Below are 17,592 nucleotides of genomic sequence, written 5' to 3' on the forward strand. Positions count from 1 at the left end.
GGTTTTTAAGGTGGACCGAATAGAGTCAATAAGAAGCTGCGAATAAGAAGCTGGATTCAGCCTTGTCCCTCCTTATCGCAAACACAACAGCAGTCTGGTGAGAAATCTCTGTAGACAGATGGCCTTTCATGTCACATTCAGCCTTATAATCTTTAAATGTGAGTAAAATTTGCTGTTTTGTCAACACCTTAAGGGGGTCACACACCAAAAGCGCCGCTTCACATTACGCTATAGAGAATCATTCAAACACTAGCTCTAAAGTGACGTTGGGGAATTAGTAACAGTTTCTGCTGTTCTGACGTCAGCTGCAGAAGTGAATGAATGGCGGTGGAAAGTAGTTTTTAGTAGGTTTTAGTAGGTTTTAGACTCTGTGTTTGATTTTCTTTTTTATGTAAAAGAATGTGCTGTTGTATAAACACAATATCACACGAGTAGCAGCATGCTATGGCTGTATGTCAGAACTGGTGGGGCGCTAAGGTAGCTCCCACCAATGCTGATATACAGCCATAGCATGCTGCTACTCGTGTGATATTGCTCATATGTATATATATAAAGTAAAATTACATTTACATAAATTTAAATGTTTTCAGTGCTTTTGCTTTTTTTGTTTTGTGATTGTTCTAAAAGATTTACATATACTTTGAAGTCATTCACAAAATGAGTAAGGTTTGGTTTACATTGAGCCCACTTTTTCTTATGTATATGGTATTTTCCCGACAGCATAAACAAATTAAAAATATATGGTCCTTTACAGTTCATGTTCTCATTATCGGAATAAAACCCCACATCAAATAAACCAATTTCTATCTTATACTTCATTTTTATTTTTTTTTGTCAATAAACAATTTCCAAATCTTTCCAAAATATTCTTGAGTAAATACAATGGGAAAAAAAAGATGGAAAATTGTTTCTGCAAATCACGTTTATGGCTTAAAAGTATATTATCATTATCCTCCCTTTTTAGGGCATTATTATGGCTTTTTATAGTTATTAACTTTTATAACATAATTTGGAATTTTCCTTCAATCTGTTGCGTTGATGTTATGTTGTAAATTTGATTATTTATCACCATTCAGACTTTTTATGTTAAAATTTTGTATTTTCAAGTTGTAATCATTCAGCTTTTTAATCATTACTTGACTTTTTAAACTCATGATTTTATCATTTAAACTTTATTGAAAAGGCTTTAAATACAATTAACATTTTGATTACATCTTAAAGTTTGTTTTACGTCATTATTTTAATATTTATAATTAAATTTTGACTGTTTATCTCACAATTGTGTATTTTTATGGTGTAAATTCAACATTATTGAAATTATTTAAATTGTCATAACTTAAGAGTTTTATTATCCACATTATTATGCATTTCTGCTTTTATTGATACTATTGCCTTTTGTAAACAGCAAGAAGGTCGCTAGTTCAAGCCCCAGCCGAGCCAGTTGGAATTTCTGTGTGGAGTTTGTATGTTCTCCCCGTGTTCACGTGGGTTTTCTCAGGATGTTCCGGTTTCCCCCACAAGCCCAAAACGTGTGTGTATGTGTGTGAATGAGTGTGTATGGATGTTTCCCAGTGATGGGTTGTAGCTGGAAGGGCATCCGCAGCGTAAAACATAAAACAGAGGTCACATTTCAGTCACGGACACATGCTTTTAGAGCCTTCATGAATGAATAAATGAATAAAATATGCTGTTTTACACCAAGGCAACCTGAGGTGCAGAAATATAATTGGCTACACTGGCATTGGGCGGGTTAAAAGAACCAAAACAAAGACAGCGTTCCGGCACGGAATACACATTTTCAAAGCAGAATATCTGACTCCAGCATTGTTTTACAGATAAACAAGAATGTTCACTTTGCATGTTTCCAAAATATCTGCAAACATATTATGGTATTTTTATGCTTTAGAAGAGTCAAAAACTTATTATATATATTTATGTAACATGATATTTACTAAATATTACAATGATTTTTAACATAAAAGAAAAAGAAGTCATTTTGACCCACAATGTATTTTTGGCTATTACCATAATATGAAATGGATTCAGGGTCACATTATTATGACACCATTTTTAATAAACCATGATTGTTTTTGTTCTCCTACACACCAGAGACGGGGTTTTCCTAATACACAGAGTAATGAAAGACTAAAAACTCTTTAAATGGTTTTACTAGCCACAGACAAAGAACAAATGAATCCCCATTATGTTTGCTTTATCTGTAAATCATTCATGACCTAAAAACAGCCCTCTGTCCTTATCAGCAGAAGTAATAGAGTAACCTTCTGGTATCCGTTCCTGTGTTTAAAGCAGAAGGTATCTTGAGGTGGGACTGACGACCAGAGTTCAGGACTTGAATCTTTTTATCAGCTCATACAACAACAGCAAACCAGCCACCAATGAGGAACCGGAGAAGAGCAATAAAAGCGATAAGCTGGAAATGGTTCAATTGATCGAGGCAACATGATCAAGCATGTTTGCTGCCACATCAGAAGGAACTAAATTTTCACCAGAAGGAGGAACTTTTTAGATATCAATTTTTTCAAAAAGCCAAAGAACAACGTGGTAGGAATTTTGGAAAAGAAACGCATGGAATTGTTGACAATGGAACCCCACAAAGAACTTCAGAAGTGTGTGACATCATATAAAGAACTTAAAAGCATTGGGCGAACCGATCTCTGAGAGAAAGAAAGACTTTAGGATTCATAAACAGTTTATCATGCTGCAGGTAGGCTTATCACATATTCTTGTGGTGTTTAACTGCTCACGATATGTACGGTATTATCAAAATATCGACAAAAAAAGGTAACAGGTGTAATAACATTACATAGTGTGTTGCATTATTTTATTCATGTTCACTGTAAGCAAATCTTTCTACCAAATAAAGTCTAATAGGTTACAATTAACAGGTATCGGCATGTGTCTAGCATGTTCGTAATCACGATATATTGAATATTTTTATCTCTATAACTTGAACTATTGAATATTGGCATATGTCTAACATGTTTGTTATCACAGTATATTGAATTATGTTATTTGTTCATTGCGCCAATATATTGAATTATTGAATATCGGCATAGGTGTAGCATGTTTGTTATTCCGATATTTAAAATTATTGAATAACAGCATATGTCTAGCATGTTTATTATGCCAATATATTGAATTTTTAAATATCGGCATATGTCTAACATGTTCATTATCCCGATATATTGAATTATAAAATATCGGCATATGTCTAGCATGTTCGTTATCCCTATATATTGAATTATTGACTATCGGCATATGTCCAGCATGTTTGTTATCCCTATATATTGAATTATTAAATATGTCTAGCATGTCCATTGCGCCAATATATTGAATTATTGAATATCGGCATAGGTGTAGCATGTTTGTTATTTCGATATATTAAATTATTGAATATCAGCATATGTCTAGCATGTTTGTTATCACAATATATTGAATTTTTGAATATCGGCATATATCTAAGATGTTCATTATGTTGATATATTGAATTATTAAATATTGGCATATATCTAGCATGTTTTTTATCCCAATATATTGAATTATTCAATACCGGCATATGTCCAAGATGTTCATTATGCCGATATATTGAATTAATGAATATCGGCATATGTCTAACATGTTCATTATCCTAATATATTGAATTATTAAATATCGGCATATGTCTAAGATGTTCATTATGCCAATATATTGAATTATTGAATATCGGTACAAACACTGCATGTTCGTTACCCCGATATATTAAATTACTGAATATCGGCATATGTCTAATATGTTCATTATGCCGATATATTGAATTATTAATTATTGGCATATGTCTAGCACGTTCGTTATCGCGATACATTGAATTATTGAATATCGTCATATGTCTAATATGTTTATTATCACAATATATTAAATGACTAAAAATTGGCATATGTCTAGCATCTGTGTTATCACAGTATATTAAATTATTGAATAACAGCATATGTATAGCATGTTTATTATGCCAATATATTGAATTTTTAAATATCGGCATATGTCTAACATGTTCATTATCCCTATATATTGAATAATTGACTACCGGCATATGTCCAGCATGTTTGTTATCCCTATATATTGAATAATTGAATATGTCTAGCATGTCCATTGTGCCAATATATTGAATTATTGAATATCGGCATAGGTGTAGCATGTTTGTTATTTCGATATATTAAATTATTGAATATCAGCATATGTCTAGCATGTTTGTTATCACAATATATTGAATTTTTGAATAACGGCATATATCTAAGATGTTCATTATGCCGATATATTGAATTATTAAATATTGGAATATATCTAGCATGTTTTTTATCCCAATATATTGAATTATTCAATACCGGCATATGTCCAAGATGTTCATTATGCCGATATATTAAATTAATGAATATCGGCATATGTCTAACATGTTCATTATCCTAATATATTGAATTATTAAATATCGGCATATGTCTAAGATGTTCATTATGCCGATATATTGAATTATTGAATATCGGTACAAACACTGCATGTTCGTTACCCCGATATATTAAATTACTGAATATCGGCATATGTCTAATATGGTCATTATGCCGATATATTAAATTATTTATTATCACCATATGTCTAGCACGTTCGTTATCGCGATACATTGAATTATTAAATATCGTCATATGTCTAATATGTTTATTATCACAATATATTAAATGACTGAAAATTGGCATATGTCTAGCATCTGTGTTATCACAGTATATTGAATTATTGAATATCGGTATATGTCTAACATAATCATTATCCTAATATATTTACATTTTGAATATCAGCATATGTCTAGCATCGTCGTTATCACAGTATATTGAATATCGGCATGTTTAGCATCTTCGTTATCATATTGAAATATTGAATATTGTTTTTTTGTCTAACATGTTACCCCAATATATTAAATTAAGGAATATTGGCATATGTCTAGCATGTTCGTTATCCCGATATATTGTATTATTGAATATCAGCATACATCCAGCATCTTTGTCATCACAATATATTAAATATCGGCATATGTCATGTTGCAGGTGGACTTCAGGACACTAATCGTGCCTGTTGGCATTGCGCGAATGCTGGAGGTGCTCCTAACATGCATCTGCTTTGCACTGGCGGCGTCAGCGGGCATCCCAGACCACGGCTCGTCCCACTGGGCCTGGAGTATGTTCTGCTGGTGCTTCTGCTGCTTTACCACGCTCCTCATCCTCATCCTGGAGTTCACCAACCTCCACACCAAAGTGCCCATTTCCTGGGAAGACTACACCATGGCTTTCGCGATGCTGTCCACGCTCATGATGGTCACCATTTCCATCGTCTACCCCACGTTTTTTGCGTGCGCCTCGTGCGCCAAGGAAATCGGTGCATCAGCGGTCTCCTGGCTGTGTTTCGGACTCTACGCTGCTGAAGTTTGGTTCCTCTACAAGAAACCTGGTGAAATAAGTGGCTTTCTGACCACCATTCCTGGTCTCCTAAAGATCCTGGAGACTTTTATTGCGTGTCTCATATTCACATCATTGAGTCCTGATGGATATAGGGGTTTTCCTGGGACGCAGTGGTGCGTTGCAGTCTACTCTATATGCTTCATTTTCTCATTGATCATCATTCTCCTCACCATCGCCAGGCTGTTGTCCGTCTTTCCATTTTCTTTCGACTTTGTGGTGATCAGTTTCAACATGTTGGCTGTGGTCATGTACGCAACCGCTGTTGTTGTCTGGCCGCTGTATGCGTTTAAAGATAAGCCTCGTCCTGATGACTGTAACCACTGTGAGTGGGACGATCTGGTGGTGGTGACCTTCATGACTGTCTTCAATCTCTTGGTTTACATTGCCGATATGGCGTACTCGATTAAATTAGTGTTTTTTACGCATCATCATAGTGAGGGGTGATGCTTTGTGCAGTTTCACTATGTGAAAGAAGACTGTTGGATGTACTGTATTTACTGTACACACAGTTAAAGTCAAAATGATTCGCCCTCCTGTGATTTTTTTCAAATATTTCCCAAACTATGTTTAACAGAGCAAGGAAATTTCCAAAGGATGTCTGATAATATTTTTTCTTCTGAAGAAAGTCTTATTTGTTTTATTTCGGCAAGAATAAAAGCAGTTTTTAATTTTATGGGTCAAAATTATTAGCCCCTTAAAGCTATATATATTTTTTTGATTTTCTACAGAACAAACCACTGTTATACAGTAACGTCTTAGCTGTATAAGATGAATCTGAAATAATATCTAGTAAAAAGGATGTACTGTCATCATGACAAAGATAAAATAAATCAGTTATTAGAAATTAGTTAGTAAAACTATTATGTTAAGAAATGTGTTAAAAAAATCTTCTCTGTTAAACAGAAATTGGGGAAAAATATACAAGAGGGCTAATAATCCTGACTTCAACTGTTGTAGGGAGTGGTCATAATAGTAAAACTTCTACTGATTAAATGCCTCAGCTTTCAGGTGTGTCTGTAACAAGTGTGTTTAAGCAGTTGATTTTAATCGCAGTCATAAACACACATGGTTACAGATGTAAAAAGGCAAGCTTTGTTTCTGAGTGTGAGTACACTCACCGGCCACTTTATTAAGTACACATTGCCAACAACTCATTGACTAAACCAGGGGTCACCAACCTTTATGAAACTGAGAGCTACTTCTTGGGTACCGATTAATGTTGAGGGCTACCAGTGTGATAAACACTTCTCAAATAACAAATTTGCTCAATTTACTTTTAATTATACTTTATGTTTTTGGTAATAATTAATGATTTTCATCCATGTGAAGACACTGATCTTGTTAATAATTCTCAGAAAAGTTATCAAGAATGATTTAGCAGGGCAGGAAATACCCTGTATTTAATGTATCAATGCGCAACACTTTATTTTTATATATCTCTGCAAATATTTACACTTTTAAATGATTACTTCTATATTAGATGAAGCTTACTGGTAAGTGGCGCTATGGTGAGCTATTTTTAGAACAGGCATGCGGGCAACATGTTGGTGAACCCTGGACTAAACTTTCTAATCAGCCAATCACATGACAGCAACTCAATGCATTTAGGCATGTAGACATGGTCAAGATGATCTGCTGCAGGTGAAACCGAGCATTAGAATGGGGAAGAAAGTTGATTTAAGAACGTGGCATTGTTATTGGTGCCAGACTCAAACAACTCAAATAACCACTCGTTACCACCGAGGTATGCAGAAGAGCATCTCTGAATGCATAACACGTTGAGGCAGATGGGCTACAGCAGCAGAAGACCACACCTGGTGTCACTCCTGTTAGCTAAGAACCGAAAGCTGAAGCTACATTTCACACAGACTCACCAAAACTGGACAATAGAAGAATGGAAAAATGTTGCCTGGTCTGATGCGTCTCAATTTCTGCTGTGACATTCGGATGGTAGGGCTCAGAATTTGGCATCAATAACATGAAATTTTAGATCCATCCTGCCTTATATCAGTCACAAGATCTCAATCCAATAGAGCATCTTTGGGATGTGGTGGAACAGCAATTGTGTGATGCTATCATGTCAGTATGGACCAAAACCTCTGAGGAATATTTCCAGTACCTTGTTGAATCTATGCCACAAAGGATTAAGGCAGTTTTAAAGGCAAAAAGGGCGTCCAACCCAGTACTAATAACATGTACCTAATAAAGTGGCCGGTGAGTGTATATGGATAAATACACTGCAAAAAGTGGAAAAAATAAATAACAATAATAATAAAATAAGTAATACCACTAAAAATTCCTTATTACTACAAATATTAAGGATATTACTATGCATTTTTAAAGTTTTACATTTGTAAAAAAACCTGAATATAAAAACTTAGGCCAAAATCTGCAAACACAATTAAACAACAACAGGACAAGACAACAACAGGGAATCAAAATAACACATTTTTTTTTATAAAAATAGTTTATTTTTTTATCTTGTCACCTATTTCTTTGTTTCATATGTGTGTTAATAACAAATATGTGATAATATGCACAAATACACAGGCGAAAACAACCTCTGTAATCCTCATTTTCTTATCTCTTCTTTTTTTTTTAAGGACACAAATAAGGGCATAAATAAAACCAAAGTAACAGGAACCATGAGGGATCCAAATGATAAATCCATTATATATATGATAGATGATGGATCCAATAAAAAAAACGTAATATAATTCATCAAATAACCTGCACACTGATTATCTAAATTAATTAAATATGATGAAATGCAGGGTTTGTAAATAAACTGGTTATTGTGCTATTTAATGGGTCGCCATCATTTAAAAGTGTTTTAAAATGTAAAATAGTAAAAACTATAAGTTATAATATATTCTGACTTCCAGTGTGTCGTATAAAAACAATAAAGTAGACGCCTATGCTGAGTTCAAACCAAACCACAAACATTACGACGAAACAAAAATAAATCCTAGTGTATGTAACAATGCTTTAAATGACGAGAGTTAAAACTCCCGATCGATGTAAACGATGAACATTTCAGCATATTGTTCATTTGAAGACATCACTAGAGTGTGTTTCCGAAAGCTGAATGCATTCAGCTGCCATTTAACACACTCTCAGACTCAGAGATCTAAAAGTCATCTCTCAAAGAGGACCGTCAGGTTTGTCTGATCGCTCATTACCTGCTCTTGAGGGTGACGATGGCAGATATGAAGAACTCGTACCAGAAGAAAGTGAAGCCGGTGGATAAAGCAGCCTTGAGGAGACTAGGAGAAAGGCCCTTGAAGAACCCCCGGGGTCCTTCCTCTCGGCCGATCCGCAACACACAATCCACAAATCCATGATATGTGCGCACCTGCTCAGAAAACACAAGAAACCACTATTTGTTCACATTGACTCGGGGTCTGTACGATTTTTTTTTATATGTTTTTGAAGTCTGAAGTGAATATAGTAAAATTGTAAAACATTATTACCACTGAAATAAACAGATTTTTATTTAAATATATTGTGAAATATCATTTATTTCTGTGATGTTAACACACATTTTGTTAACTAATGCATCATTAAAAAGCATGAACAGAACAAAACTAGAATAGAACAGAGAAAAAATAGAACCGAATAAAATAGAACAAAGAATAGAGCTGAATAGAACAGAACAAGAATAGCAAACTGAACTGGATTAAACAACAAAGAATAGAAAAGAACCAGAAAGAATAGAATTGAATAGAACATAGAAAAAGAACAGAACAAAGAACTAAAATTAAATAGTACAGAACAAAGAAAAGAATTAACAGAACATAATAGAAATAGAACAAAACTAAACTGAATAGAATAGAAAATAAGAATAGAATAGAATAGAATAGAATAGAATAGAATAGAATAGAATAGAATAGAATAGAATAGAATAGCAAAATACATAACTGAATATACAGGAATAAGAATATGGGGTAACACTTTTACCTACACACTATGAATCATCTGTTAAGCATTAGCTAATAGTGAATTCATTATTTGTTAAGCAACTCTACATTAATAGACTTCAGTGAGCAGTTTATAACTGCAGATACAAATGCTGTATTTTTGACTTAATAATTGTTCTTAAATACTTTATTACTGATTAATTTTTCATGAGTAATCAAGTATTCCATTATGTACAAACAGAGCAAAATATAATATAAACCGAACAAAGAACAGAATAGAATAAAATTGTATTGTCCGTTTTGGTATGACAGAAACAGACATAATTATAGATATTGATAGAGATGCACACAAGACTACAGGTAATCCAGAAAGATAATTTGTTATAAAGGTTTAATCGTAACTATTATTAATAATTTATTAGTGCAATAATGGATTGCTTGTAAATATTCGATTTAATTGACTATTCATGTATTACTGCCATCAATGTTGAAACAGCTGGAAATGTCATTAATCGCACTTTTTTTATCAGTGTAATGCATTCTTATAGGAAATATAAAATTCTAACTCAGACACCACACTCTTCTGATGGTGAATTTAGCTAGGAGAGATCACAAAATCCTCACATTTAAAACAAGCACAGTTTAACCCTTTCTGTTTATACTGGTGTAATGGCTATAATGTTGGGTAACACTTTATTTTGATGGTCCATTTGAGTATTAGTAAACTGTCTGCTTAATATCTGTTGATACTGCTGCTAAACAGACATTTTACTGACTATAAGAAACTTGTCAAGTACATGTCAACTTACACAAACCCTAACCCTAACCTAAATGTCTACATATAATCTAATGAGAATTAGTTGACATGTGGATGCAATGCAACTTAAATTCAACAAACGGACCATCAAAATAAAGTGTGACCTAATGTTGCTGGCCTGGCAAGCAGAAATAGCTCATTAAAAAACAATGTTGTTGTGTTTGAACCTCCAGTGTTTTTGATTAAAGCTCATTAGTGCTAGGCTTGTCACAATAATCAATATATCGACTTAACATGCAATTCTTGGTTCCCAAATAACGTTAAAGCCATTTTACAAACACATCAACCTCTCCGGTGTCAAAATTTATAATTAGACATTCACCTAATGGGACATTTAATAGTAAATAAATATATATATACATACAGTTGAAATAGGAATTATTAGCCCCCTCAAACTATTAGCACCCCTGTTTATTTTATTCCCCAATTTCTGTTTAACGGAGAGAAGATTTCTTCAACACATTTCTAATCATAATAGTTTTAATAACTCATTTCTAATAACTGTTTAATTTTATCTTTGCCATGATGACAGTAAACAATATTTGACTAGATCTTTTTCAAGACACTTCTATACAGCTTAAAGTGGCATTTAAAGGCTTAACTACGTTAATTAGGGTAAATAGGTAGGCTAGGGTAATTAGGCAAGTTATTGTATAAAGATGGTTTGTTCTGTAGACTATCAGAAAAAAATAGCTTAAAGCAGCTAATAATTTTGTCCTTAAAATGGTGTTTAAAAAATTAAAAACTGCTTTTATTCTAGCCGAAATAAAACAAATAAGACTTTCTCCAGAAGAAAAATATTATCAGACATACTGTGGTAATTTCTTTGCTCTGTTAAACAAAATTTGGGAAATATTTAAAAAAGAACAGCAAATTCAAAGTGGGGCTAATAATTCTGACTTCAACTGTATATTAGGATGTTTACCTTTTTTACATCAAAATATAGAATCTAAATAACATTAAGAATGATAAGTATTTTAAAGTGTTCATGGCTATACCGTTATATAATTGTTATATAATCAGTGGCATAAAATGATCTCAAAATTACAATAATATCGATTATCACAATATATTGCACAAAAATCAAATCAAATCACTTTTATTGCCACATCAGCAGCAGCACGTGTACTATGATGAGTGAAAAGCTTAGTAAACAAAAATTCCTCATCGGCCAAATCAGTGTTCTTACCTCTCCAAACTTCAGCCTGGCCTCTTCGAATCCACCCACTTGAAGTCTCTTTTTAATCAGGTCGAAAGGATACGTGAGAGTTTTACTGATGACTCCAGCACAACTACCACTGATCAGACTGTGAAGACCCGCTGAAACGAACAAAGAAATAAACAGTCACATACAGTATCAGGACATTGCAGTTATTCATTAGGGGTGTAACGGTTCACAAAAATTACGGTTCGGTTCGATACGATACAGTGGTGTCACGGTACGGTACGTTTTCGATACAGTTTCAATCTATTTTTAAGTATTTTTTTATTTTCAGAATGACGAGTGTCCACCTTTTCCTCAGTCAGTACAGATCTGCTTGCTTTGACAGTCACCTGCCATCTGAAAGCAGGAATTATCTGACTGAAATGGGCTCATGAAGGAATAATGTAACGGGGCTCTATTACTATAACATTTTCTTAAAACCCAATTTTCACTACCAATTAAGATCTCTCAATGTTTATTTTTCCATCACTCTCTTGGTAGCGGTGATGGTGCGCAACGTATCTGAAAAGCGGTGGGGGCGTATGCGTGCGATGTACCTGAGTGGCTGGGCTGAGTTGTGCCCAATGTACCTGAAGAGCTGGGAGGGATGCGGTGGAGAGGGGTGTGCAACGTATTTAAGGACCGGGGGGGAAGACGTGCGATTTCCGGAAGATTATCATTCGTTTGCCAAAGCATCCGGGAGACTTGGGATGTCTGGGATTACATTAACGTTACTAGCCATTTTGCGAGCTAGTGTAGCGCATGTCTGGAGTAGTGTTTGGAGGTTGGCTCTTGTGTCGGGGGTCTAGGGTTGCTGGGGCAAGGGGGGCGGAGCCAGCACGAGCAGCCAGGCTGACACAGAAGCTAGCAAGATTGCTAATGAGTGCATACTTTAATAAAGTGATATTCTGAGTTCAAAAGCGATGGTCTACTGTTTAACATGACAGTGGGGAAGGCAGCATGTTGTTTGTCACGTCATTTGGGATGCCGTGTTGAGCGTTGTTGCACTGAAAACATTATATTTTGTACTTATTCCCTTTTATCTTTTTAGATATTAGTCTAAATTGAATCGTTCAGTTTGTAATGCGTATTGAACCGAAAGTCTCATACCGAACGGTTCAATACGAATATGCGTATCGTTACACCCTTATTATTCATAGATATTTACTTTAAAAATATTGTTTAAAAATTAGTTAAAATTAAAATAAAAAGTTAAATTTGCTTAAATGCAGCTGTAAAAATATACAAAACAGAGTTAACTAAAAAAAAAAAATTGGATGCAACGCTACTCAAATAAAGCACTATTCATTTCAGGCCAGAAATAATGCAAGATTTTTCAATTTAAATGAGCTTAAATTAAAAATAAATCAAATTAAACAAATTAAAACTATTAATATTAAAATGTATTTACATTGCTGAAATACAAAAATATAAAAACGATGCTGCAAAAATGACTGAGACTTCATTTAAATTACTGTGAAAATATGTTTAAATATAAAATATTAGAAGTTGTAATTATGCTGAAGCAACACTGATTTCAGCTGGAAAAAAAAATTAACATGATACCAAGACAAATAAAAACATATATAGAAAACATGAATGAACGAATAAATAATTGAATAAAATCACTTTAAGTATTAATAATAAGGATGCACGATATATCTGCGGCCATATCGATATCGGCTGAAAAAAGCTATTTTTAATGTCATCGTTATCGGTACGATATCAAAATTAGGCCAATATCTTTAAGCCAGGAGAGCTCAAACTCAGTCCTGGATGGCCAACTTTCTTCAACTCATCTACCTGGAAGTTTTTGTATACTTAGAGGTTGATTGGCTAATTCAGGTGTGTTTAATTGGGGTTGGAACTAAAATATGCAGGACACTGGCACTCCAGGACCAAGTTTGGTCACCCCTGCTTTAAGCTAATAAATTACGTAATTGTACAGACCTGCCTGCCTTGTAAGCATGAGAGAATCTTGCGGGAGTGTGGTAATATAAGCGTCAAATGACTAACAATTGTACATTACTTTAATGTACTTTTTTTGTTTGAGAACATTTGAGCTGGTTTCAGTTCTTAGTTCTTTCTTTTTAGTTTTCATTTTATTTAAAATATTTATTTAAATTGTTTGTTAACTAAATCCAGTTTTATGCAACAGTCAAGTTGCATGTTAACTTTTTATGCGAGGAAAAGGAAATCATTTATTTCTGGCATGCTGATTTATGTGAAATCATGAATATAGGTCTATTTAATCACCTTGCAATTTTGAAATTATTGCTTATTTGAAATGTTTTTGCTTTTAGTAGGCTATTCTAAGATCCGTTCAAACTTTCATGAAGTTTAAAAAAAAAAATCAGTTGTTAACTGTACAAAAATATACATTTTTAAATATTTTTATTCATATAGGCGACGCTGTGGCTCAGTAGGTAGTGCTGTCACCTGCTGGTTCGAGCCTCTGGTGGGTCAGTTGGCATTTGTGTGTGGAGTTTGCATGTTCTCCCCGCGTTCCCATGGGTTTCCTCCGGGTGCTCCGGCTACCCCCACAGTCCAAAGACATGCGGTACAGGTGAATTGGGTAAACTAAATTGTCCGTAGTGTATGTGTGTGAATGAGAGTGTATGAGTGTTTCCCAGAGATGGGTTGCACCTGAAAGGGCATCCGCTGCGTAAAACATGTGCTGGATAAGTTGGCGGTTCATTACGCTGTGGCAACCCCAGATTAATAAAGGGACTAAGCCGAAAATAAAATAAATGAATTTATATTCGTCTGCCTATATACACATAAGATTTATCGGTTATCTGTATCAGCCCAAAAATCCATAATGGTGCATTCATAATTCATTCATTCATTCATTTACATTCCCATTATTAATTTGAGGTCACCACAGTGGAATGCATGCAACTTATCCAGCATATGTTTATGCAGTGAATGCCCTTCCAGATGCAACCCAGCACTGGGAAAGCATCTCTAATTAATATATAAATAAGAAATCTGCATGATTCACAGGACATACTCACTAAAAAGTTTAACAGTAGTAAACATCCTCAGAAATCTTTTCAGTCATATTTACAACAAGAGTGATTTTATGACACATTAAAAGTTTGGTTTTGTTTGTATAACAGCCTTCCATTGCTGTTATCGCCAGAAATGGGGGTGAGCACGTATTTCACGCGTGCAATCAGAGTCCATGCATGCTAAAGTTGTTTTTAAGCAGAATGTCTTTATTTGTGCAGGTGAATTAAACAAAGCCTCAATCTTTGCTTCTCCTTTCTTCTTTATCATGTCAATATAACATTCACTCCATGTATACACAGCACATATCTAAACACTGCTGTTTTCTGGCTAGCAAACAAGTTACTCTGTAGCACGGTCAAAAACCGTGTGCTTTCCCATACCTGACGCTCTTCCTCGCTTACACAGGCACCTCAGTTATAGTTTTCAGTTAGTGACACCTAGTGGACAACATAAATCACTACAACACAAAAAATGGCTCCTACACACCGGCCCCTTAATTGATTATGGTAATTAACATAACAATTACAAATATTACGTAAAGGAGCCATAACAAATATTGAAGCACCAGATGACACAGACTGTAACAGTCCACATTAGTCATTTACCTCCAGCAACAGACAAAGCTTTCTTACTGGTCGTTCTAAAATACTACTCTTGGTTTTAACCTTTACAGTTCGTACCAGGCCCTTATCATCTGAAAAGGTTTCTAATACTCGACCAAGTGGCCATGAGCCACGAGGCGCAGTAGGATCCAGTAAAAGTACAATGTCCCCTGTACTAAAACTTTGACGTTCCTTTGTCCATTTTTGACGTTTTTGGAGTAGAGGAAGATACTCCCGTATCCATCTTTTCCAGAAAAGATCAGCTAGGTACTGCACTTGTTTCCATCTTCTTTTCACATAGAGATCTGTTCTTTCAAAAAGACCTGGTGGTAATGCAGGCTTGCCTTTCATGAGAAGCAGATGATTTGGAGTAAGAGCTTCAAGGTCATTGGGATCACTGGATACCTTGGTAATGGGACGATCATTTAGGATTGATTCTACTTCACACAGAATGGTATGAAAGGATTCGTCATCCAGTGTTTGTTGGCGAAGTACAGAGCAAAGAATGTTTCTCACCATCCGAATAATGCGCTCCCATGCACCTCCATAATGGGATCCAGCCGGTGGATTGAAGCTCCACTGAACACCTACTTGAAGTAACTCCTTTTCAATTTGCTTGTCGTTCCATGCAAAAATGGCCTCTTTTAACTCTCTGTTGGCACCAATGAAGTTTGTCCCATTATCTGACCTGATGTGTACTACTTGACCTCTACGAGAAATAAATCTTCGTAGAGCATTTATACATCCATCTGTGTCCAAAGAATAGGCTACTTCCAAGTGCACCGCTCTACTTGCCATACAAGTAGAAATCACTCCGTATCGTTTTACTGTACTACGTCCTCTTCTAACTTCGATAGGACCGAAGTAATCCACACCAGTATTTGTAAAAGGTGGAAGATCAGGTGTAATTCGTTCAAGAGGTAGGTCAGACATCTTTTGCTCGCCCATCTTTCCTTTGTAACGTCTACATACAATACATTTGGAAATGACTTTTCTTGCAGCAGCATTAGCGTTTATAATCCAATATGATTGTCTGAGTTTGGACAACATATGATTCCTACCACAATGACCCAATTGGTCATGAATGTGATGAAGTAGAAGATTTGACACATGGTGATTTTTGGACAAAATGATGGGATGTTTGGCTTCGATAGGCATGGCTGCCTTTCTGAGTCTTCCTCCTACTCTGATGAGTTCGTCATCCAATACAGGGTCCAATCTGTATATGCTGCTCTCCTTCTTGACCCCACAGGAACCATGCTTCAGTTGTTGAATCTCATCTCGAAACTCTTGCTGCTGACTGAAGCGAACAATGGCTATTTCAGCCTCAAAGAGGTCTTCCAACGACAAAAATTGTCCACCCAAAGTTGCCTTGAATGACTTCATTTGTAAATCTATGTCTGATTTTGAAGCATTGCAATTCCTTTCCAGTAACAGTAATTCCTTTCTTTTGAGACATATCAGTTTCAGTAGTTTTTTTACCTTGAGCATCCAAGCAACTGCCACTTTCAGTTTTTTCCAGTCTGAAAAATGTGTGATAAGACAGTTACTGGCATTCTGGATATCTTGCATGATAACAGCATTCACTCTAAGATCTTTCTTGATCTCTGGATCATCATCTTCGTGCATATCGACAATTTGCTCTTTGGGGTGTAACTGATGCTCTTCTGTTCTCCAAAGAAAGCTAGGACCTGCAATCCATCTCTTACTGTGCATAAATGCCTTGATATGCATTCCACGTGAAGCATCATCTGCCGGATTTTCCTTGGTGGCAACATATCTCCACTGCTGAAGCAATGTCCTATCTCTAATGTAAGAGACCCTATTTGCAACAAAGGTTTGGAAGCGTTTGTCTTCATTTTTGATGTACTTGAGCACAGTTTGACTATCAGTCCAAAAAACTGAGTTCTCCAATTGAAGTCTTAATTCCCTTCTCAACATCTGGTCCACTTTAACAGAGAGAACAGCTGCTGTTAACTCCAAGCGAGGAATGGTTAGAGTTTTAAGGGGAGCCACTCTGGACTTAGCAAGTAGAAATGTTACATGCACTTTATCATCACTGTTAATCATCCTAAGATAAGTAACCATACCATATCCTTTTTCAGAGGCATCTGAAAAATGATGCAAACAGGCATGCATGATTTCACCGAAATCTGTAGGTTTTAAGCATCGGCCTACTTGAAACTCTGACACTTCATCCAAATTAGAAATCCAACAAGTCCACTGTTTTCGGAGAGCTGGAGGTATTTCTTCATCCCAGCCCAGATTCTGTCTACACATCTCCTGTAGAAGCAACTTGGCGGGCAACATAAGAGGAGCAAGAAATCCCATAGGATCATAAACTGAACTAACAGTAGACAAAATTCCTCTTCTTGTGCACTGATGGGGTTTCAACTGCAGTTTAAATTGAAACGTGTCAGCTTCTGCACACCACTTGAGCCCCAAAGTTCGTTCTACAGGCAACTTGTCCCGGTCTAAATCCAAGTACTGGATGTCCTTACTTCTGTACTCTTCTGGAACTGATTGTAGTACCTTA

The 17,592-nt window shown here is 35.3% G+C and overlaps 2 protein-coding genes across 8 annotated transcripts in view; one reads left to right on the forward strand and one right to left on the reverse strand.

Moving 5' to 3' along the window:
* Positions 1 to 8,999, forward strand: LOC100536607 (myeloid-associated differentiation marker). Of its 6 annotated transcripts, none has more exons than XM_073944185.1 (3): positions 1 to 158; positions 2,262 to 2,725; positions 5,088 to 8,999. In XM_073944185.1, the coding sequence occupies exons 2-3, from the start codon at positions 2,717 to 2,719 to the stop codon at positions 5,940 to 5,942; spliced, it is 864 nt and encodes a 287-aa protein (XP_073800286.1). In that variant the 5' UTR covers positions 1 to 158; positions 2,262 to 2,716; the 3' UTR covers positions 5,943 to 8,999. The 6 variants fall into 6 exon arrangements, with proteins under 6 accessions (XP_073800286.1, XP_073800287.1, XP_073800289.1 ...); XM_073944186.1 differs by having other exon boundaries at positions 2,265 to 2,725; XM_073944188.1 differs by having other exon boundaries at positions 2,308 to 2,725.
* slc25a19 (solute carrier family 25 member 19) overlaps positions 7,934 to 17,592 on the reverse strand; it is a 21,533-nt gene continuing 11,874 nt past the window's right edge. The window contains 2 exon segments of one of the 2 annotated variants that reach the window (NM_205715.1): positions 7,934 to 8,853; positions 11,425 to 11,555. In NM_205715.1, the coding sequence (NP_991278.1) occupies positions 8,677 to 8,853; positions 11,425 to 11,555 (308 nt within the window). In that variant the 3' untranslated portion in view covers positions 7,934 to 8,676. 2 annotated transcript variants of the gene reach the window in all.

The sequence above is a fragment of the Danio rerio genome, chromosome 3, assembly GCF_049306965.1.
Source record: "Danio rerio strain Tuebingen ecotype United States chromosome 3, GRCz12tu, whole genome shotgun sequence".
Taxonomy (NCBI): Eukaryota; Metazoa; Chordata; class Actinopteri; order Cypriniformes; family Danionidae; genus Danio; species Danio rerio.